Source organism: Dipodomys spectabilis, unplaced genomic scaffold (assembly GCF_019054845.1).
Source record: "Dipodomys spectabilis isolate Male_0828 unplaced genomic scaffold, ASM1905484v1 ptg000108l, whole genome shotgun sequence".
Lineage (NCBI taxonomy): Eukaryota > Metazoa > Chordata > Mammalia > Rodentia > Heteromyidae > Dipodomys > Dipodomys spectabilis.
The window spans coordinates 11,175,230-11,199,917 of NW_024870785.1; the positions used below are offsets into that span (position 1 = coordinate 11,175,230).

The 24,688-nt window shown below is 42.5% G+C and overlaps 1 protein-coding gene across 4 annotated transcripts in view; it reads right to left on the reverse strand.

Annotated features, from left to right (window-relative positions):
- Positions 1-24,688, reverse strand: part of Myo5a (myosin VA) — a 126,834-nt gene that overhangs the window by 34,240 nt on the left and 67,906 nt on the right. For all 4 annotated transcript variants that reach the window (XM_042687448.1, XM_042687446.1, XM_042687447.1 and 1 more), the window contains exons 22-27: positions 22,228-22,476; positions 19,127-19,220; positions 14,855-15,003; positions 10,246-10,359; positions 3,142-3,285; positions 2,039-2,092 (exon numbers count right to left, since the gene is read on the reverse strand). In XM_042687448.1, coding sequence (XP_042543382.1) covers positions 2,039-2,092; positions 3,142-3,285; positions 10,246-10,359; positions 14,855-15,003; positions 19,127-19,220; positions 22,228-22,476 — 804 coding nt within the window. The remainder of the gene's footprint in view (positions 1-2,038; positions 2,093-3,141; positions 3,286-10,245; positions 10,360-14,854; positions 15,004-19,126; positions 19,221-22,227; positions 22,477-24,688) is intronic.

Below are 24,688 nucleotides of genomic sequence, written 5' to 3' on the forward strand. Positions count from 1 at the left end.
GAGCAAAGCTAATGGTAGTTTGAATCATCAACCTAAATTCCACAGGCAAGTGTATTCTGGAATGCTCCGGGTGTGTCTCCAGGCTAGAGATTGATGAGTGTCAAAAGGGTGGAAGTAGTCTAAGAGACTCAGGTTTTATTTGCAGGGAAATAGAAGATAATTCCAACTCTGAAGCAGAATAAGATACTTTGAATGAATAGTTACAGTGAGTAGACCCTGAAATCTTTTTTTTTTTTTTTAAGGGGGGCAGTCCTGGGGCTTGAACTCAGGAACAGAGCAATGTCCCTGAGCTTTTCTGCTCCAGGCTAGCATTTTACCACTTGAGCCACAGCTCCATTTCTGGCTTTTTGGTGGTTCACTGGAGATAAGAATCTCATGAACTTTTCTGCCTGGGCTGTCGTTGAACCTTGGCCCTCAAATCTCAGCCTCTTTTAGTAGCTAGGACTGCAGGCGTGAGCCACTGGCACCTGGCTTCCTTGGGGCTTTATTTAGCACAGACCACAGGACCAGATGAAATTGGAACTGTCTAAAGATCCCAGAGACACAATCTTTGGGGCTTGTAGCACCATTAATATTCTGTACTCTGCTGTAAAAATGAATGCTCCCACTATTCCCCATCTCTTACCAATTGTAATCAGAGTTGGATAGCTCATCTGTATAACAGAAAACATACAAATGTCTTTAATTTGATGCCTTAGCATCAGTGTTTTCAAACTTCAATGTATATCAGAATCACCTGGAATTCTTGTTAAAATACATATTGCTTGCCCAAGAAGCAGTATACTCAAAACCTGACTTCTGAAATTTTAATACATATTGCCAGATGCTAGTAGCTCAACGCCTGTAATCCTAGCTACTCAAAAGGCTGAAATCTAAGGATCACGGTTCAAAGCCAGCCTGGGGAGGAAAGTCTGTGAGACTCTTATCTCCAACAGAAAACCAGAAGTAAGGCTGTGGCTCAAAGTGGTACAGTACTAGCCTTGAGCAAAAGAGCTCAGGGACAGCACCCAGGCCCTGAGTTCAAGGCCCATGACTGACAAAAATAAGTAAGTAAATGAATAAATAATAAAAATTAAAAAATACATATTGCTGGGAAGTAGAGGTATGGCTCAAATGAGAGAACACCAGCCTTGAGTAAAAAAGCCAAGTGAGAGCACAAGGCCCTGTGTACCAGCCCTGGCACTGGCATACAGCAGTGTCTTTATTTGTCCCTGTGTACATGAGTCAGGAGACAGTCTGGAGAGCATATGGTTACCCCTGTGTCTCAGGTCTACAACACCCTCAGCCCCAATCAGGTTTTCCTGTGACACAAGGAGCACTTGAACCAGGCACTATTCAGCCTATGTTCTTTAGGATTGTAGATTGAAATGGCAGTACCCCCAGCCCTAGTCCTCTCCAGGAGGGGGAGGGATAACAAGCAGGGTGAAAGAGGATGATTATGGTCAAAGTATTATTTGCCTGTATGACTATAAAACAGTAAAACCTGCTGCAACTGGGGCTGGGAAGGTGGCTCAGTGGTAGAGTGCCTTGCTTTGCATGCATGAGGCCCTGGGTTCGATTCCTCAGCACCACATAAGTGAAAAGAAAAAAAAGCTGGAAGTGGTGCTGTGGCTCAAGTGGTAGAGCGCTAGCCTTGAGCTGAAGAGCTGAGGAACAGTGCCCAGGCCCAGAGTTCAGGCCCCACGACCGGACCCCCTCCCCCAAAAAAAACCTGCTGCAATTGTTGTAGCAAGGGGGTAAGGGAGAAGGGAATGTGATAGAGGGGGTAAGATTGATTAGAATACATTATATACATGAGTACAAAGGTCCTAATGAAATCACCCCGTACATAACTAACGAATGCTTAAAATAAAAAAAGAAGAAATAGAATTTATAAAAAGAAGCTACATGGGCTAGAAGTAACGCATGAAGAGGCATAAGCCAGGGCTTAGAGCTAAGGGTGTTCTCTGAGAGAGAAAAAAAAAAAACAACAACCAGATTCTGGGAAGGTCTCTTGTGCAAACAAAGTATTTAAAGTCAGCTAGAAAACTCCCTTTACCTTGAGGGACTCATATTCCAGTTCTGCACCTCTAAGTTGTGGTCTTTCTTCTTCCTGGGAGGGAAAGGAGGGAGAAGTAAAAACTTTACATATAAGTTGGCATGTTTTTATTCTTGCAATATTTATTTGTTCTTCAGAAACCAGTGAAGAAACTGGGTGCCAGTAATCCTAGCAGCCCAGGAGGCTGAGATCTAGAGGACCAAGGTTCAAAGCCAGCCCAAGCAAAAAAGTTTTAAGAGTCCATTTTCAGTTAAACAGCAAAACACTAGACTGGAAGTGTGGCTCAAGTAGTAAAGCCTTGAGTTTTGAAAAAGCTAAGCAACAGTGTAAGGCCCTGAGTTCAAGTCTTAGTCCCAATACAAAAAAAACCCCAAAACAACAATGCTTAGCCCTCACTGCTTTAAACAAACACTGCTTTGATAAGGGTTGAGTTCCTATAAAAGAAAAGACTGCAGGCTAGGTGTGATGATGCACACATATAATCATTGCAGCACTTACAGACTGACACAAGATAATATATTGGAGGCCAGCCTGCTCTATACAGCAAGATATTCTTACCAAAAATGCCAACAACAACAACACACACACACACCTACACACACACACACACACACACACACACACACACACACACACACACACACACACACACACACACACACACACACACACACACACACACACACACACACACACACACACACACACACACAGAGGCCGGCTGATGGCTCACACCTGTATTCCTAACTACTCAGGATCTGAAGATTGGAGTTCAAAGGGAGGAAAGTTCATGAGACCATCACCTCCAATGAACCACCAAATAGCCAGAAGTAGAGCTGTGGCTCAGGTGGTAAGAGTGCCAGGCAGCGTTGATGGAAAAAGCTTAGGGAAAGTGCCTAGGCCCTGAGTTCAAGGCCCAGTGCTGGCACAAAAAAAAAAAAAAAAAAATCAAAATCAAAACCAAAACCCACAAAGAAATAAGAGAAGGAAAGGTTTCAGAAAGGGCCCTGGCCCCAGCAGCTCTGGTCCTGCCTGGGGCTGGGGTCAGGGCACCTGCTCTCCTTGGCCTGCCAGGGACTGGGGCTAGGTGCCTGCACTCTCACCTTGGCCTTGCTGCGCAGCACCTGCTCCTCTCTGCGATCTAGTTCGTCCTGCATCACCTGCTTCTCCTGCTCCAGCTCTGTGACTCGCTTCTGTAGCTTGAGGAACAAGGACATGTCCAGAGGTACTTTCTTCTCGCTCGGCTCCTGGACCACAGAAGTCACAGGACAGTCAAGAGGAGCCAATGACTGGCTTAACAGAAAATTAGTCCAACTGACAGGAGAGAGATACATATCCAAACAACACGCACAACAAGCGGGCTCAAGCTAGGTAACAAGTGGAGAAATGCAATAAACAAAGTACTACTTCTTCCTTATCAGATTGGCAACAACTGAAAAGATTAACAGTGCCCTGTACTGTATTAGCAACAGTGTCTCACATGATAGTGAGGGAAATAGAATATGCTGTGTTTATTTGTTGGTTTGTTTGTAACTCAAGACCTTGCAATTGCTAGGCAAGGGCTGTATCACCCTTTTTCTTTTCTTTTTTTTTTTTTTTGGGGGGGGGGCCAGTCGTGGGGCTTGAACTCTGGGCCTGGGCGCTGTCCCTCAGCTCTTCAGCTCAAGGCTAGCACTCTACCACTTGAGCCACAGTGCCACTTCTGGCTTTTCTTTTTTTCCTGCTTATGTGGTGCTGAGGAATCGAACTCAGGGCCTCAAGCATGCAAGGCAAGCGCTCTACCACTGACCTACCTTCCTAGCCCTTGCTTTTTCTTTTTTATGGTTAGTTTTTTGTGGTTTTTTTGGTCAGTCATGGGGCCTGAACTTTGGGCCTGGGCGCTGTCCCTCAGCAATTCAGCTCAAGGTGAGTGCTCTACCACCTGAGCCACAGAGCCACTTCTGGTTTTCTGAGTGGTTTATTGGAAATAAGAATCTCAGAAAGTTTCTTTCTTTCTTTTTTTTAATCTTCTTTTTATTATTTATTTATTTATTTTTTATTTTTTGGGTCCGGTTGTGGGGCCTGAACTCTGGGCCTGGGCACTGTCCCTCAACTCGTCAGCTCAAGGCTAGCACTCTACCACTTGAGCCACAGTGCCACTTCTGGCTATTTCTTTTTGCTTATGTGGTGCTGAGGAATCGAACCCAGGGCTTCATGCCTGCAAGGCAAGCGCTCTACCACTGAGCCACCTTCCCAGCTCAGAAAGTTTCTTGCCTGGGCTAGCTTTGAACTACGATCCTCAGATCTCAGTGTCCTGAGTAGCTAGGATTACAGGCGTGAGCCACCAGCACTTGGCTTTATGGCTATTTTTTAAGATAGGGCTCCATGGGCTGGGAAGGTGGCTCAGTGGTAGAGTGCTTGCCTTGCATGCAGGAGGCCCTGGGTTCGATTCCTCAGCACCACAAAAGAAAAAAGAAAAAAGCCGGAAGTGGTGCTGTGGCTTAAGTGGTAGAGCGCTAGCCTTGAGCTGAAGAGCTGAGGGACAGCGCTCAGGCCCAGAGTTCAGGCCCCACGACTGGACCCAAAAAAAAAAAAAAAAGGTAGGGCTCCATGCTTTTGCCAAGGCCAATTTCTGACCACCCTGTGGCCGCTGTTTCCCAAGTAGTGGGATTACAGGTAGTCACCACCATGCTCAGCTTATTCTTTTAAGTAGGGTCTTTACAAATTTATGTCTGTTTAATGGTATAGATAGCTATATCATCAATTGTTTAGCTATTACCTTACTGACTGGCATTGAGGCTATTTCTAATTTTTTGTTATTTAAATAATGTTTTGTCATTAAAAATAAACATCTTAGTACATAAATATCTGAACATTTCTTTTTTAATATTTTTTCTCTTTTAATTTATTTCTTTTATTTTTGTTTATGTGGTACTCGAACCTAGGGCATCATGCATGTAGGCCAGGTCTCTACCACTAAGCCACATTCCCAGCCCCATATCTAAACATTTCTAAGTCTCTTAAATTGGGGAAATTTATATTTCCAACAATATATAATAACTTGCCTTAAAAAACAGTGACTGCTATGCTTTAAAGAAATAAAATTTAGCATTACTCAAAGTCTAACTGAGCAAGCACAGGAGGAAAGGAAAGAAGAAAAACTTAGGAAAACGGAATGGCAGGGACAACAATGCATCTCTCTATACTTTCTCTTAATATAAATGGGCTGAATTCGCCAATTAAAAGAAAACGAACTGAGGACTGGATCAGAAAACAAGACCCATCCATCTGTTGCCTTCAGGAGACCCACCTCTCAGCCAAACATACAAACAAACTCAGAGTGAAGGGGTGGAAAAGGATCTACCAATCAAATTCCCCCAATAAGAAAGCAGGTGTAGCTATCCTGATATCTGACAAAATAAACTTTTCATTAAAATCAGTACAGAAAGACAAGGACGGACACTACATATTAATAAAGGGAACAATCCAAGAGGATGATATAACCATCATCAACTTATATGCCCCAAATATTGGTGCACCCAGATATGTTAAACAAATGCTCTCAAACTTACAGAATAAAATAGATCCCAATACGATAATACTAGGAGACTTTAACACGCCACTCTCACCAAAGGACAGGTCTACCAACCAGAGGATTGGCAAAGAAGCTACCGAATTAAGTGAGGCCATACTTCAAGCGGAATTAACTGACATCTACCGAGTATTTCACCCTAAAACAACACAGTACACATTCTTCTCAGCAGCTCATGGAACTTTCTCCAAAATAGACCATATCATAGTTCATTCAAGGAACTTAAGCAAATACAAAGGGATCGACATAATCCCCTGTATCCTATCTGACCACAGTGGAATCAAGCTAGCTCTCAATAACAAAGCATACCGCAGAAATTTCTCTAATACATGGAAATTGAACAGCACACTCCTTAACAAGGCCTGGGTAACAGAAGAGATCAGAGAAGAAATAAAGCATTTCCTAGAACTCAATGAAAATGAAAACACCTCACAAAGAAACTTGTGGGACACAGCAAAAGCAGTCCTGAGGGGCAAATTTATTGCCCTCAGTGCCCACATCAAGAGAATGGAGACAGACCAAGTAAATAATCTCATGTTGCAACTAAAACAGCTAGAAAAACAAGAAAAAATGGGACCTAAAGCTACTAGACGAAGCCAGATAACCAAATTGAGAGCAGAGATTAACCAATTAGAAAATCAGAAAACCATAACCAAAATAAACCAAACAAAAAGCTGGTTCTTTGAAAAAATAAACAAAATTGATGGCCCGTTGGCAAGATTAATTAAAAAAAGAAGAGAGGAAACCCATATTAATAGGATTAGGGATGCCACGGGAAACATCACAACACGTACCCAAGATATCCAAACAATTCTAACAGACTACTTTCAAAAGCTATACTCTCTAAAGGAAGAAAATCTGGCGGAAATGGATGCATTTTTAGAGAAATACAAGTTACCCAAACTGAGCAAAGAAGAAGTTAACCAATTAAATAAGCCAATATCCTATAATGAGATACAGGAAGCTATCAAAAGTCTTCCAACAAAAAAAAGCCCAGGACCAGATGGATTCACAGCAGAATTCTATAAGACCTTTAAAGAAGAACTAATACCCATATTCCTCAAGCTCTTCAGAGAAACAGAGAAGGAGGGAGCTATCCCAAACTCATTCTACGAAGCCAATATCACACTCATCCCCAAACCAGGCAAAGACCCAACCAAAAAGGAGAATTACAGGCCAATCTCCTTGATGAACACAGATGCAAAGATCCTTAACAAGATTCTAGCTAACAGAATCCAGAAACACATAAAAAAAATAATACACTATGATCAGGTAGGCTTCATCCCAGAGACACAGGGATGGTTTAACATATGTAAGTCAATAAATGTAATCCAGCATATCAACAGAGCCAAGGTCAAGAATCACATGATTATCGCCACAGATGCAGAAAAGGCCTTTGATAAAATTCAACATTCATTCATGCTAAAAGCTCTGGAGAAAATAGGAATAGAAGGAACATTTCTAAAAACAATAAAAGCCATTTATGACAGACCAATAGCCAATATTATACTTAATGGGGAAAAGCTACAACCAATCCTCCTAAAAACAGGAACAAGGCAAGGATGTCCACTGTCTCCACTCCTCTTCAACATAGTCCTAGAACCCTTAGCCAGGGCAATAAGGCAAGAAAAAGACATTAAAGGGATCCGCATAGGGAAAGAAGAAGTGAAACTATCCCTTTTTGCAGACGACATGATACTATACCTCCACGATCCCAAAAACTCCATCCCCAAACTTTTAGAAATCATAAGTCACTTCGGCAAAATAGCAGGATACAAAATAAACCCACAAAAATCAGTTGCCTTCCTATACACTGATAACGCACAGGAAGAGAGGGAAATAAAGGGAGCAACCCCATTCACAATAACCTCCCAAAAAATAAAATATTTAGGAATTAACCTAACCAAAGATGTAAAAGAACTATTTAATGAGAACTATAAAAAGTTAAAGAAAGAAATTGCAGAAGACACTAGGAAATGGAAAGACCTCCCATGCTCCTGGATAGGCCGACTTAATATAGTAAAGATGGTGATACTTCCAAAACTAATATACAAATTCAATGCAATTCCTATTAAAATCCCAATGACGTACATCACTGAAATACAGAAAACAGTCCAAAAATTTATATGGAACAACAAAAGACCTAGAATAGCCAAAACAATTCTAGGGGATAAAGACAATATGGGAGGGCTATCCATGCCGAACTTCAAACTCTACTACAGAGCTATAATCACAAAGACAGCATGGTACTGGCACAAAAACAGACCCGAAGACCAATGGAACAGAATAGAAGATCCAGATATAAATCCACAGGCCTACAGCCAGCTGATATTCGACAAAGGAGCCAAAGACATACAATGGAAGAAACACAGCCTCTTCAACCGCTGGTGCTGGGAAAACTGGGCAGCCACATGCAGAAAACTAAAAGTGGACCCCAGCCTATCACCATGCACCAACATCAACTCAAAATGGATTAAAGACCTTAACATTAAGCCTGAATCTCTGAAACTACTGCAGGACAGAGTAGGAGAGACACTTGAACTAATAGGCACAGGAAGGAACTTCCTGAACAGAGTCCCAGGGTCACAACAAGTTGGAGAGAGACTCGACAAATGGGACTACCTTAAAATAAAAAGCTTCTGCACAGCTAAATCTATCGCAACTAAGCTAGAAAGACAACCAACTAATTGGGAAAAAATATTTACCAGCAATATATCAGACAAGGGGTTAACATCCTGTATATACAGGGAACTCAAGAAACTAATCCCTCCCAAACCTAACAAACCAATTACTAAATGGGCAAGGGAACTAAAGAGGGACTTCTCAAATGAAGAAATAAAAATGGCAAAGAAACACATGAGGAAATGTTCATCATCCCTGGTGGTGAAGGAAATGCAAATAAAGACAACCCTGAGATACCACCTTACCCCAGTCAGAATGTCCCACATCCACAAATCAGCCAACGACAAATGCTGGAGGGGATGTGGAGAAAGAGGAACCCTATTACACTGCTGGTGGGAATGTACACTTATACAACCACTATGGAAAGCAGTCTGGAGGGTCCTTAGAAAGCTAAAGATTGACCTCCCTTACGACCCAGTCATACCACTTCTAGGCATCTACCCTGAACAACAGGAACCAATATACAAGGACACGTGCACCTCCATGTTTATTGCAGCACTGTTCGCAATAGCTAGGATATGGAAACAACCTAGATGCCCCACCACAGATGAATGGATCCAAAAATTGTGGTATCTATACACAATGGAATATTATGCAGCCATTAGAAATGACAAAATAATGGCATTTGCAGGGAAATGGATGGAGCTAGAAGGAATCATGTTGAGCGAGGTAAGCCAAGAACGAAGAGACAAACGGTACATGGTCTCCCTCATAAGTGGATGCTAAATCCAAAAGGTTAGGTGATACGACAAAACTAACAGGACTTAAGAAACAAAGAACTCCCGCTCATCTGGTTGAACCACTACTAAATATCCTCATGCTGCTGATCACAAATATGGTATATAACATGTGAACACTGTTATATATTACAGACTGTGGTAGACAATTTGCTCCAGGGAAGTTAGAATGAACTTGTGACTTTGAAATTATGTAATCATTTAATCACAATCAAAAAAAAAAAAAAAGAAAAAAAAAGAACCTCGGGGAAGGGAGGGAGGGAGGGGAAGGTAGGGGGAAAACAATGGAGGGGGTAACAATGTTCAAGAGGAAGTGTACTCATAACCTCACTCATGTAACTGTAACCCTCTGTATAGTAGCTTTACAATAAAAAAAAAAAAAAAAAAAAAGAAATAAAATTTAGCTTATGGGTGATGATCTACCACTTGATCCACTCCTCTAGTGTGGCATTTTGCTGCTTAATTGAGGATAAGAGTCTTACAGACTTTTCACCCCAGGCTGGTTTCAAAACAAGGATCCTCAGATCTGAGTTGCTTTACAGTAGTAAAATAGGATTACAGGCATGAGCTACAAGTTCTAGGCTAAGGTCTTACTTTTCAAATAGTTTATCTCAGCTTGAAATGGATTCCTCATAGCTTATATTTTTTGTACAAAGGATGTGCTAATGTAGAAAATGGAATTCTGAAGGAAACTATCACTATCAAAACATTAGAAACATGGGCTGGGAATGTGGCTCAGTAGTAGATTGCTTGCCTAGCATGCATGAAACCCTGGGTTCGAATCCTCAGTACCATATAAACAGAAAAGGCTGGAAGTGGCACTGTGGCTCAAGTTATAGCCTTGAGCAAAAGAAGCTCAGGGACAGTGCCCTGCCCCTGAGTTCAAACCCCAAGACTAGCAAAAACAAACAAACAAACAAACAAAAACACCCAGAAACAAAAACAAACAAAGATAAAAACAAAAAAATTAGAAATGAAAATGTGGGTATAGGGGGTATCCATCAGTGTGGTACAGCAGGTGCTTACCATGCATGAGGCCCTGGGTTCAATGCCCAGCAGCAAAGTAAATGAAAGATTGATATGTGAATTGTGCAATACATCTACATATGCATATGCATGGCTAATTAAGCACCTGTAAGTCCCTTATAGAAAATGTTCCCTGTAGACAACATCACGGTGCTATCCTCCCTGTAACAGGGAAGATATGTAAAATGTACCTCTGCTCTTGATGGGATGTCTTCCATTTCTGCCATTTCAGAGCTAAAGGTATACTCGGACTCGTTGCTGCTGTGGGTAGAGTCTGTTCTCTTGTGTCCAGGCTTAGGCACATTCTGCAAAGCAAATAATCTGGGTATAATGAACACAACATAACGAAACGAGGCATAATTAAGATTGTACTCGTTTGGACTTGGTCTCATTCCCACTCACTAGCATGTACGGACAGCCCAGAGACCTAGGGTTCTATACTATCATGACCCAATTCCTACCAAGGAGTGTGTCTGCTTGACAAGAACAAAACCAATCCAAATGAAAAATCTTCCATGAGCTGCATGCCAGTGGCTCATGCCTGGAATCCTAACTACTCAGGAGTCTGAGATTTGAGGATATGCAATTGAAGCCAGTCCAAGCAGAAGTGTATGTGATCTTCTTAGCTCCAATTAACTGGCAAAAAGCAGGAAGCAGAAGTGTGGCTCAAGTGGTAGAGCACACTATCCTTGAACAAAAAAAGCTAAGCAAGAGAATAGGTCCTGAGTTCAAGCCCCAGTAATGGTAAAAGACCCAAATAAGACTTTAGAACCTCTAGAACAATCCAGAGGTAGATGCACAGTGATATGGAGAATTATCAGACATAAATGCAAATAGATTTACTCTATTTAAGAGTATCTACTTGCCCATGTAATTGTAACCCCTCTGTACAGTTTTTTCACAATAAAAAAAAAAACAAAGAGTATCGGTTACTACTGTATTAGATGTACTATTGTATAAGATGGTGTTTATTTAATAAAGTGGTTGTATTATTAAGAAAAAGAGGTGGATACACACTAGGACAAAGATCTTTTAAATTAGCATATTAAAATGGGTAAGGGCTGGGAATTAGCTCAGTAGTAAAGTATTTGCCTAATATTCATGAGGCACTGGATACAAGCTCCAGCACTGGGAATGTGGCTTAGTGGTAGAGTGGTTACCTAGCATGAATAAAGCCCCGGGTTCAATTCCTTAGTACCACATACACAGAAAAAGCCAGAAGTGGCACTGTGGCTCAAGTGGTAAACTGCTAGCCTTGAGCAAAAGAAGCTCAGGGACAGTGCCCAGGACCTGAGGTCAAGCCCCAGAACTGGCCAAAAAAAAGCCCTTATTTAGCCCATGTATGTTTATCATTACACAATGAACACCTTAAGATATGAATGGAAGAAATACTACTATCTGTTTTCATCTTCTTAATTTTTTTGGGAGTGGGGGAAATTGTAGAGCTTGAACTCAGGACCTATTTCATTCTTTTTTTTTTTTTTTGTCAGTAGTGGGACTTGAACTCTGGGTCAGGGCACTGTCCTTGAGCTCTTCAGCTTAAGGTAAGCGCTCTACCACTTGAGCCACAGTGCCACTTATGGTTTTCTGGTGGTTAATTGGAGATAAGAGTCTCTCGGACTTTCCTGCCTGGGCTGGCTTTGAACCGTGATCCTTAGAGCTCAGCCTCCTGAGTAGCACCCGGTCATTTCATTCTTATTTAGCTTTTTCTCTCAAGGCTGACATTCTACTACTTGAGACACACCTCCACTTATAGCTTTTTGCTGATTAAGTGGAGATAAGAGCCTCAGATTTGTCTACTCTGGCTAGCTTTGAAATGTGATCCTTGAATCTGAGTATCTATGGTTGAGCTTGGCCAAAGACGATAATCAACTCTGGAACTAGAATGTGAGAGCTGGTGGGCCATACTCTGACCCAATAGGCAACAGAGGGAGTCACAGGTGACAGATACAGTGGCAAGTCAGACATCAAGCAAGACTTGCTGAGCGGGAGAGGGAGCCGGATTAACTGGTGGGAGGATGGTCACCACAGAAGGGCTCTTTCTAGACAGGTGCCTACCTTGTTGACTAAACAAACCACAGATCCCACTAGAAACTCCCAGATAACTCTGGAATATGCTCAGAGAGAGATATAACCATGACACATACGTTTCTCATTTTATTTTCTGTGAGTTACAAGGCTCACGCTATTTATTACAGAACCAATGAAATTCTGTAGGAAAAAAAGTATAGGTTTAGCTTGGCTGACTGCTTAGCATAGCCATCTGAACTCAGATGCAATGTACTTATTAACATTCCAAGTAACTACCCAATGGGAAACAGACCTTAGCTCTAACTGGAACTGAAACACAAAGGAAGCAGAAAAGTTGGCATGGTTATCTAGTAAAGAGAATGAAGAATGGAACTGTGGAGAACATGATGCTGAATGAGAGGAAAAGGATTCTAGAGAAAGCTAAGAAAGACAGAAACAAAGGAAAAAGGTTTCTGTTCCCTTCCCTTTTCTTTCTTCCACTTCCCTCTTTCCCCTCTTTTTCTCTCTCTTTTCCATGAGCACTGGGGAGTGCTGGGGCTTGAACTCAGGGCCTGAGCACTATCCCTTAGCCTTTTTACTCAAGGATTATGCTCTACTACTTGAGCCATGACTCTACTTCTAGATTTTTGCTAGTTAATTAGATACAAAAGTCTCACAGATTTTCCTGCCCAGGTTGGCTTTGAGCCACATCCTCATATCTCAGCCTCCTGAGTAGCTGGGATTACAGGCATGAACCACCAGCGCCGAACTAGGAGGAAAGGTTTCAAAGGGACCAAATGCAGCAAGGAGACCGAGGAAGGCAGACCCCTTGTTAGAATTATGACCAACATTGAATTTCTCTTGATCATTTATCAATTAAGGAAGATTGCTGAGGTTTGAAACAAATCTCCAAATAAGCCTCCAATAATCAGCCTTTGTAATCTCCTTTAGACTCATCTGCAGGGTGAGAATAATTCCTTCTGGGTTACATTTTAAAGAACTCTGACAAGCAGATTCTGACAGAAGTAAAATATGAAATTAAAACAACAACAACAACTCTTACTCCAGATACAAAATTACCTTCTTTCCATAGGAGATGATTTCAGGGCATTCTGGCCCTTCCTACCATTAGATCACCCTCGCGGCTGATACGTGCGGGGGACAAGAAAGCCTGGGGACTCAGCTCCTGATAGGAGGATAGGGTGACCCGGGAGGGCAAGAGCTACTCCAAATAAAGTAAGAAGAGTCTTTGAAAGGGATAAGATAAACTATTACAGAAAAGTCAAATTTCTTTCTATAGGAGTTTATCTTGGAAATTATAGAAGAACCCACTGGAAGAAATACTCATTTATATTAAATATTTGCTTCATATGCAAAGTTTCCATTAAGCCATTCCATGTAGAAAACAAAATCCTACTAGATTGACTTTATGCTGTCATATAACCCAATCTTCAAAGTATTTGACTTTACTGAACTACTGAGAAATAAAGTTGCATTTCTGGGATTACATTATTTTTCCCCCCTGGTCCTGGGACTTCAACTCAGGGCCTAGGCACTATCCCTGAGCTTTTGTTCTCTCTCTCTTTTTTTTTTTTTGGGTCCGGTCATGGGGCCTGAAACTCTGGGCCTGGGCGCTGTCCCTCAGCTCTTCAGCTCAAGGCTAGCACTCTACCGCTTGAGCCACAGCGTCACTTCCGGCTTTTTTCTTTTTGCTTATGTGGTGCTGAGGAATTGAACCCAGGGCCTCAGGCATGCAAGGCAAGCGCTCTACCACTGAGCCACCTTCCCAGCCCATCCCTGAGCTTTTGTACTCAACGCTAGTGCTCTATCATTTGAGCCACTGCTTTATCTCTGGCTTTTTGCTAATTGGAGGTAAGTCTCACAGACATTTCTGCCTGGGCTGGCTTCATACCATGCTCCTTTGATGTCAGCTAAGTATTACAGGCTCTGAGCCACTAGCACCTGCTTATTTTGTTGCTGTTGTCATTGTTATTATTTTTTTTTTTTTTAATTTAATTTTATTTTATTTGAGAACATACTGTACAGAGGGGTTACAATTACATGGGCAGGATAATGCATACATTTCTTACCAAGCATTGCAGCCTCCTCCTTTGTTTACCCTTCACCTCCCTTCCCAGCCTCCCCCCTCCCTCCCACCCAATCATACCCCCCCCTCCCCCCCCCCCCCCGACATTGTAAAGCTGGTTTTGACATGACATTTTGTACTTCTCATTGTTGCAACAGGTCCACCTGAATCCTTAAACGACTTGTTTGTCCCCATCTCCTCCACATGTTATACTGACATCAAATATAGTGAAAGCGGGGGTTACACTGTGGGGGAGGGAGTCATTGTTATTATTATTATTGTTATTATTATTTTGTGCTGGTACTGGGGCTTGAGCTCAGGCCTTTGCATTCTTGCTTAACTTCTTCATTCAAATCTGGCATTCTACCACTTGAGCCACATCCACTTAAATTTAAAATAATATAACTCAGTGGATGACATGAGGTGGAAAATGAAATACAGAAGTGTTGACCATTCTGAAACTGGGTGATAGATAATGTGGAATATGGAGATCATGCTATTACTCTATTTACTTTTGCATATATCTAAAATCTTGCCTCTCAAAGCAAAAAAAAAAAGCAAAAGCAAAGTGTGCTAACACACACCTGTAATCCCACTCAAAAGGAGAAAGCTGGAGGACTGTGAATTCACATCCAGCTTGGGCTATGTAGTGAGACCCTAAGCCTTTCCTCTGGCCTCCCCCCACCAAGTAGTGCTGGGCTCACCACCATCAAGGTCATCTCTTCCTTGAGGTCATCGTATCGTTCTTCCAGGCGACTGAACTCATTCAGAAGGTTCTGATACCTCAGCCTCTCATCATTTAGATCAAGTTCCAGTTGTTTTGTTTCTTCTACTAACTTCTTCTCCATAGTTTCTGAAAGAACAAAGAAAGAAGAGGATTTTCAGAACAAAGATGGTTTTCCAGAAGATGGCTCCCCAAAATCTTCCGGTTCTGTACATGGGGTTCACTTTTAGCACCAGTACTAGAATATCCAGTGAATGCAGAGAAAGCAAAATGTTACCCCCAAAGGAGAAGTCAGAGATAGCCGGGTGCTGGTGGCTCATGTCTATAATCCTAATCAAGAGTCTGAGATCTGAGGATCGCAGTTCAAAGCCAGCCCAGGCAGACACATCCACAAGGCCCTTACCTCCAACTAACTACCAAAATGCTGAAAGTGGAGCTGTGGCTCCAAGTGGTAGACTGGGAGCCTGGAGCCCCAAAGCTAAGCCAGAAAGCAAGCTCCAACAGTGGCACACTCACAGAACAAGGCAGGGACATTTCTCAAAAGAATGGCAAGTTTCAAGAAACACAGCTCCCCTACTTAACAGAGCTTGTCTGTTTTCTTCTGCCTCCTGGCTGCATCATATCATTGAGAACATGGGGTTCCCAGCCTCTTCTTCCTCTGCTAACCAGATACAGTACTCATGCTTTGTCATCTCTGCTATAATCTATCTTGGCCGGCTCTCATGCTTGGGGAACCTGAACTTTTCCATCTAAACCCCTTCTCCCAGTCCCCTACCATTCTGTCTTCTCCTGTCCCAGTGTTTGGATTGCTCTAGGCTAGGATGTGGTCTCCCAGATTCATTTTTAGTGGCAGGTGGTACAAATTAAAAAGACTCATGTCAGCTCTATGTTTTAACTCCATGAGCCAACCAGTGACTTGTAACATTATGCTTCCACCATTACACTCTTTACCCTCACACTTTGTGGATTCATCTTCATTTTCTCTGCCTGCTTCAATATTTCTGTGCTCTATATTTCCATGAGGCAAGTGCCAGGTCACAACTGATACTGCCAGGCCTACCACAGTGCTTCCCCAGGGCTGCTTTCATGGGTCACGAATGAATGAATGAATGAACAAAACAATCAATGAATTGTTTCTCTCTAAAATACTCTATAAAACTACGTTCGAGCCGGGTACTGGTAGCTCACACCTGTAATCCTAGCTACACAGGAGGCTGAGATCTGAAGATCTCAAAGCCAGCCCAGGCAGGAAAAGTCTGTGAGAGTCCTATCTCCAATAAACCACTCAGAAAACTGGAAGTGGCGCTGTGGCTCAAATGGTAGAGGGCTAGCCTTGAGCTGAAGAGCTGAGGGACAGCGCCCAGGCCCAGAGTTCAAGCCCCACAACCGATGACAAAACAAACAAACAAACAAACTATGTTTGGCTCTCATCAGTACTACCAGTAAATTTTCTCTAGACAGACAAATCTACTGTAACTCTACGAGTACCTTCAGGTTTATCACTTGTTTTCTATGTAATCTTTCATCTGGGTTTGCTTCCAGAGCACCTGCACCATAAGGCTCTAGGAAACACTCAAAACATCACTTGTCATGATTCATTTTAAGGGTCAATCTGGCTGGATTTAGGGATCCTGGATAGCCAATAAAAACATTTCTTTTAGTGGTGTGAAAAAGAATGATTCAGAGGAGACTGGCGTGTGGGTCTGTAGTGAGTCGGGGGATCTCCCCTCCATGCAGAAGGCACTGTCCACCAATCCGGAGGCCCAGATGGCACAAAGAAAAGAGGAGAAAGGGTGAATTCCTCTGCCTTTTCCAAAGCCGATGCATCCTTCCATCAGAACTGCGGGTCTCAGGCTTTAGGACTTACAGAGTCACCACGGCTCTCAGGTCTTTTAGCTTCACTGAAAGCTATACCATCATCTTCCCTGGTTCTAAGATCTTCACCACTGGACTGAGCCATGCGACTAGCTTCCTTGGTTCTCCACCACAAGAGCCAATGGCCTCCCATATACTTATATATGAATGTATATTTACATCTTTTTTTTTTTTTTTTTAATCTTGGGGCTTGAACTCCGGGCCTGGGCACTGTCCTTGAGCTATTTTGCTCAAAGTTGGTGTTTTACCACTTCCATGACATCTCCCCTTCCAGTGTTTTGGTAGTTAATTAGAGATAGAGTCTGATAGACTTTCTGCCTTGGCTGGCTTCAAACCATGATCCTCAGACCTCAGTCTCCTGAGTAGCTGGGATTACAGCCAGGTGTGAGTCATTCTTGCCCAGCTATATCTACATTTTTAATCTATCCTCCCTAATTTAAAGGTTCTGTTTCTTTGTAGAACTCTGACAAACACAAACTAATAAGATCACTCCAACAACTGATCTCATTAACCCACCCCATCTACAGGCATTTCTCCCCAATTTCCTCATTACTAATCAGGTACCATTACAGCTTTGATATCTCATCCTAAAATGTCAGGATATTTTTGTCTTTTCTGAATACTCTATGAGCCAGGCAATAGTGGCTCGCACCTGTAATCCTCACCACTCAGGAGGCTGAGATCTCAAGATGATGGTTTGAAGCCATCTCAGACAGAAAACTCTGCAAGACTCCAGCTCCAATTAACTGACAAAAAGCTGTACTGGAGATATAGTACAACACCAGCCATGACTTAAAATGGCAAGCAAGAACAGAAAGGTATGATTTTAAGTCCATCAACACAAAACAAACAAGAAAGCCTAGAAAGACAGACACTGTATGTTGTCACTCATTTGTGGAAACTAAAGATGTTGATCTGATAGAGGAAAAGAGAGAAGTGTTTAGGGGAGAGAAGGAATAGAGAGAATTTAGAACTGGGTATCAAAATAGGATTAGGTAGGAAGCATTCTGGTGTTTACAGAATATTAGCATTGAGTATAGTCTAAGATATACTATGAAGTATAGCTTAAAAATAACTAGAGCTGGGTACCCATGGCTCACACCTGTAATCCTAGCCACTCAGGAGGCGGAGATCTGAAGACTGCGGTTGGAAACAGAGAAGTCCATGAAACTCTAATCTGCAATTAGCCCCACCAACAGGCTCTACCACTTGTCCTATGGCTTAAGCGGTACAGCACCAGTGTTGAGCAGAAAAAGCTATGTAGCAGCAAGAGTCCCTGAGTTCAAGCCTCAGGATCTGCACCAAATAAAACCAAAAGTGCAGAAAACAAGCCTGAGGGTTTCCCACAAAATGGAAGTGAAAATGTTTTGAGGAGAGTAAAATGCTAGCTACTTTGACTTGATCACCACAGAGAGTATCCATGTATCAAATTATTATTACATTATTTCCTATAATTACATATAATTTTCATTTAAAAATGTGTAAGTAAATAAAACAAAATACACAGACAGCTGGGTACCCATGGCTCACGCCTGTAATCCTAGCTACTCAAGAGGCTGAGATCTGAGGATCGTGGTTCAAAGCCATCCTGGGTAGAAAGTCCGTGAGACTCATCTCCAATTAACCCAGGAAACTGGAAGTGGCGCTGAGGCTCAAATGGTAGACTGCCTGCTTTGAGCTGAAGAGCTGAGGGACAGTGCGCAGGCCCAGAGTTCAAGCCCCACAATCAACAACAACAAAAGAAACACATATCTCTGCTACATTAGAGCTTAAGAATTCTTACTAAACCAGCAGGAACACTGTAAGTCATAACTTATAAATCATGTATGCAGAACAAATTAATTTTTTAGCAAGGTTATGTATGTAAGCCCTTTACAATACCTTTATATCACCTTTACAATAAAATTTAAATTAAAAAAAAAATTTTACATGTCTGGGAAGGTGACTTAGTGGTAGAGTGCTTGCCTAGCATGCATGAAGCCCTGAGTTTGATTCCTCAGTACCACACAAACAGAAAAAGCTGCAAGTGGAGCTGTGGCTCAAATGGTAGAGTGCTAGCCTTGAGCTTCTTAGAAGCTCAGGGACAGTGCCCAGGCCCTGAGTTCAAGTCCCAGGACTGGCAAAAAAAAAAAAAAAGAAAAAAGATTACATATGACATTAACTGAGAGTACATACTAATACATGAGAGATCAGGTTTTATTAGTTCACCAACAAATTCAACCAAAATGTTTGGGATCTTATTACTTGTAAGTATGGGAAATGTACTTGACAATAGCTTCCACTTTTGAAAATATTTAAGCTCAGGGAGCCCTGTATCTGCTCACAGGCTGATGAGGGTAGTGGGTGGCATGCAGTAGGCGGACCCCACCAGCCGTACCTGTCATCTCCTTCGCCTGTTCCACGATGCGGTGATTGAGGACCTCTTTCTCCTGCTTCAGCAAACTATTTTCTTCCTTCAGGTTCGACACCAGCTTTAAAAAGAAAACAGACAAATGAGATGTAGAGACCATACAGCCCTCACTTCTGCCTTACAAGACATGCCTAGATAAGTCTAGCCATCCAGAAAAGCTGACTCAAGACGACTCTCTCCACATGGCCTTCTAGGAAAAACCACCATCACACTCGTCTTTTCTCTGGCTATGAGACCCTGTAGATGCCTCTTTCTAGCTCCTATAAATGGTTTACTTTTCTGGCTGCTCTGTTGGACTAGAAACCCCTGGAGGACAAGGATGGTGAGGGTGGTGGTTCTAAAATTCACCATTTGTTCTTAACACCATGAAACTATTTCGACACCAAAACAAAGCTCATGTGCACCCACAATCCAAGTAGGGAGAGTAAGGGGGTTAAAAAGGACATGAAGTTATTTTTGGGAAGTTTATTGAAGACCTTCTGATGCTCTCTCAAACTTATTTTTTTTTATGCATTTTTTTGTCAGTCCTGCAGCTTGAACTCAGGGCCTGGGCACTGTCCCTGAGCTACTTTTGCTAAAGGCTAGCACTCTACCACTAAGCCACAGCACCACTTCTGGCCTTTTCTGTTTGTGTGATACTGAGTAATCAAAACCAGGGCTTCATGCATGCTAGGCAAGCACTCAACCACTAAGCCATTTTCCCAGCTCCTTCTAACTTATTTTGAAAAAGAAAACTTCTTTTTCATCCCCTTTGAAGACTACTCAAGAACTAGTCCTTTCATCCCATGTTTTTCAGAAGTATTGGCCTTATAACAATGTCCATGTGGCTGGGAATGTGGCTTAGTGGTAGAGTGCTTGCCTAGCATACATCAAGCCCTGGGTTCGATTCCTCAGTACTACATACACAGAAAAAGCCAGAAGTGGTGCTCTGGCTCAAGTGGTAGAGTGCTAGCCTTTAGCAAAAGTAGCTCAGGGACAGTGCTCAGGCCTTGAGTTCAGACTCAGGACTGGCAAAACAAAACAAAACAAAAATAAAACAATGTCAATATGCTTTCTGCCAGGAACTGCCCACTGAAAATAGTTAAAATAAGCTCAGCCCCACAGTGGCTTATGCCTGTAATCCTAGCTATTCAGAACGCTAAAATCTTGAGGATTCAGGTTCGAAGCCAGCCCAGGCAGAAAAGTCCATGACACTCCATCCTCAGTTAACCAACACAAAGCTGGGGTGGAGGTGTTAAATATAGTACAGGTATAGAAGGTATAAGTATAGGAGGCATGGCTCAAGTGGTAGAACACCAGCGTGGAACAGAAAAAGTGGGAGCATGAGGCCCTGAGTTCAAGCCATAGAAAGAAATAAGTCAGGGCTGGGAAGGTGGCTCAGTGGTAGAGCGCTTGCCTTGCATGCATGAGGACCTGGGTTCAATTCCTCAGTGCCACATAAGCAAAAAGAAAAAAGCTGGAAGTGGTGCTGTGGCTAGCCTTGAGCTGAAGAGCTGAGGGACAGTGCCCAAGCCCAGAGTTCAGGGCCCACGACCAGACCAAGAAAGGAAAGGAAAGGAAGAAGACAGTAAAGAAAAAGTCAACCAGGATTCTGGCAAGGAGTAATAGCAGACATAGTCAAGTCTGGCTTTGTTTTTGTTTTTTTTTTTTTTGGTCGGTCGTGGGGCCTGAACTCTGGGCCTGGGCGCTGTCCCTCAGCTCTTCAGCTCAAGGCTAGCGCTCTACCACTTGTGCCACAGTGCCACTTCCGGCTTTTTTCTTGTTGCTTATGTGGTGCTGAGGAATCAAACCCAGGGCCTCATGCATGCGAAGCAAGCGCTCTACCACTGAGCCACCTTCCCAGCCCCTGGCTTTGTTAAAGATGGTAATCTCAGTGGAATCTCTCAAAATTGATGACTATTTTCCAGTAAGTTTTCTGCTGAGGTACTTTTGGAAATGATCTCCCCACTACTTGAGCATCTCCAGTGCTCTAGTCTTTAATAGTGTTAATATTAGTTACAACAAATTAGTAGAAATGGAAGATGTCTGAGGGTGGCTCTATCTGCACAGCGCCCCCTGGTTGCAGAGAGAGAGCGAGAGCGAGAGAGAGCGAGAGAGAGCGAGAGAGCGAGCGAGAGAGAGAGAGAGAGAGAGAGAGGGAGAGAGAGAGAGAGAGGTCTTTCTCTCTCTCTCTCTCTCTCTGTGTCTGTGTCTGGACTTCACACATGTGACTGAAGGTTTCCATAAGGATTCCCACCCTCAGGTACTAATGGCTCCTTGTCTGATTTGCTTCCTAACAGTGGTAGGTTTTCTACTTATGAAAAGGACACTTGGGAGGCTACATAGGAGGATTGTGAATTTGAGGCCAGCCAGGGCTAGTAAAAGACTGTATTTAAAACAGTGTTTAAATATACCCCTAAATTTCATGTGTTGGAAACTCAATCGCCACATCCACGGATTACCTGTGACTGGGGCATGAGGACTCCACTCTCTTCAATGGAATAACCTATTAATGGATGAATGGGTTATTGAGGGTGTGGCTTTGTGGAAGTAGTGATCTTTCTCTGGGACACTGGCTCTGCTCTGTTGTGCCAGTGATGCCTCTGCCATGTTAAGACACCTCACCAGGCGCTCTCCTGATGCTGGCACCATGTTCTTGAACTTCTAGGCCTCTAGAACCATGGGCTAAGTAAACCTCTTTTCCTATTCAACCCAGGTATTTTGTTTCATGGGGGAGAACTGTCTCATATTTGTATTATATTTTCTTTTCTTTTTTTTTGGGGGGGGGTCCGGTCGTGGGGCCTGAACTCTGGGCCTGGGCGCTGTCCCTCAGCTCTTCAGCTCAAGGCTAGCACCCTACCACTTGAGCCACAGCGCCACTTCTGGTGTTTTTTCTTTTTGCTTATGTGGTACTGAGGAATCGAACCCAGGGCCTCATGCATGCAAGACAAGCACTCTACCACTGAGCCACCTTCCCAGCCCCTACATTTTCGATTAAAATGAATGTTGAGCTATATATATACCACATCAAGATGACAGCATATTTACTTGTGCAAGGAATAGAAGAGAATATGGCCTTCAGTTCCTACCTGCTCAGTTTCTTGTTTATATCTATCTGCTCGTTCTTCAATGGATTTTTTCTCTGACTGGGTTTGTTCCAGGTCTTTCCGGAGCTTGGCAATTTCTTCCTGTAGACTCAGGACCCGTCCAGTGGCAACCTTAGCCTCCTCCTCACTTAGCTGAAGACGTTCTAAGTCGCTTCGTAGTTTCTCAGTCTCAGAGCTGTATGCGCCTTCCAGACTGGTCAGTTTCTCCATTAGGCATTTGTAGTCTTTATTCTTTAAACAAACACAGAAGGAACAATAAAATAATGAAAACAAACCAGCTTACTAATCAGACTCTTGTTATCTATCATAACACTGATGCAGGACCTAAACTTGCAATACTGAAAGCATCACAACACTCCTTGATTGCACATTTCCTTTGCATAAGGAGTAGATGGAGATGGACATTAGTTACCACCTGCTCAACATTTATAACACAACCAGTATCTTCTAGTGACATAACTAGAAGAAAGCGCAACACAACTGTCTTACATGATATGCAACATGCATGTGATTTTCTCATAAATCACAAATTGAGTTAAATAGTCAATTCTTAGTTTTGTGACTCTTTTTTTTTTTTTTTTGCCAGCCCTGAGGCTTGAAATCTGGGCCTGGGTACTCTCCCTGAGCTTCCACTTAGCCACTAAGGCTACCACTTAAGCCACAGCGCCACTTCCAGACTTTTCTGTTTATGTGGTACTGAGGAATCGAACCCAGGACTTGACGCATGCTAGGCAAGCACTCTACCACTAAGCCACATTCCAAGCCCGATTTTGTGACTCTTAATGTATAAACAGGGGAATGTACACTTGGTCTTGAAAATGGATAGGGTGCTATTAGAAACCATGTAAAACTGAGTGCTGGTGGCTCTCACCTAGCTACCCAGGAGACTGAGATCTGAGGATTGAGATTCAAAGCCAGCACAGGCAGGAAAGCCCCTGAGACTCTTATCTCCAATTAACCATTAGAAAACTGGAAGTGGCGCTGTGCCTCAGTGGTAGAGTGCTAGCCTTGAGCAGAAGTACTCAGGGACAGCATCCAACCCCAAGTTCAAGCCCCACACCAACCAAAAAAAAAAAGAGCTCAAGGACAGTGCCCAGACCCTGAGTTCAATCCTCAGGACTGAAAAAAAAGCCAAAAACAGGGTTGCAGGCATGGCTCAAGTGGTAGAGTGTCATGTGAGCAAGCCTAAAGCCCTAAATTCAAACCCCTGTACCTTTAAAGCAAAACAAAACAAAAAAATCACCAAAATCTTATGTACTAGCTAAATGATACATAAAAATGATAAAATGGGTTTAGAAAAATCATTAGTTTTTATACATCTCTATGTATCTCAAAATTCCTCATTCAGAAAACCTTCCTAACAAGTATTATTTCATTCTACCCCCTACCTTTTCTATCCTATTGTTTACATGCTCTTAATTACCTTTATGTAATTTGCATGTGCTAAAATATTATTTAGGAACTATTGCCAAGCAATCAAATCTTATCTCTGCAAACAGATTATAGCTCAGACTTCTTCCCGCTTCTGTGCTAAATAACCCATAAAAAAAAATTTACCTTTTGAAAAGAAATGATAAGGGTAAAAGAGTCCTATAAATTATAAAATGCAGGGGAAAAAAGCGGGGGAGTATAGTCGTGGAGATGGGAGGGCAGGGATGGTAGGGGAAAAACAAAGGAGGAGGCAACAATGCTTGATAAGAAATGTACTTATCCTTTTCCATGTAATTGTAACCCCTCTGGACAGTATTTTCACAATTAAAAAAAAAAAGAAGTCTCATATAATTAATATAGCAGAATATTTATAATATAGTAAAAATAAGCTCAAAGAATGAGAAAAAAAGAAATGTACTTATTACCTTGCTCATGTAATTGTAACCCCTCTGTATGGTATTTTCACAATAAAAAATGTACTAAAAATTATGAAGTGCAAATATAAAGTACAATATGATGGACTGGGAGTTGGCTCATTAGTAGAGTGCTTGCCTTGCATGCATGAGGCCTTGGGTTTGATTCCTCAGCACCACATAAGCAAAAAAGAAAAAAGCCGGAAGTGGCGTTGTGGCTCAAGTGGTAGAGCGCTAGCCTTGAGCTGAAGAGCTGAGGGACAGCGCCCAGGCCTAGGCCCAGAGTTCAGGCCCCACGACCGGACCCAAAAAAAAAAATAAAGAGAGAAAGAAAGAGAGAAAGAAAGAAAGAATGAATGAAAGAAAGAAAAGAAAAGCAAGCCAGCCAGCAGTGGAGGTGTGGCTCAAGCAGTAGAGTACTAGCCTTGAATAAAAAAGCAGTGAGAGTGCAAGGTCCTGAGTTCAAGCGCAGGACTGGCACACACACAAATACAAACACACAGATGGGGTTTGGGTTAGGATTAAGATGTTCTCAAAAACAAATTTCTGCCTTCTTCCTTGGGATTGTAATCTGAAGGATGACTACAAATGATGATAAT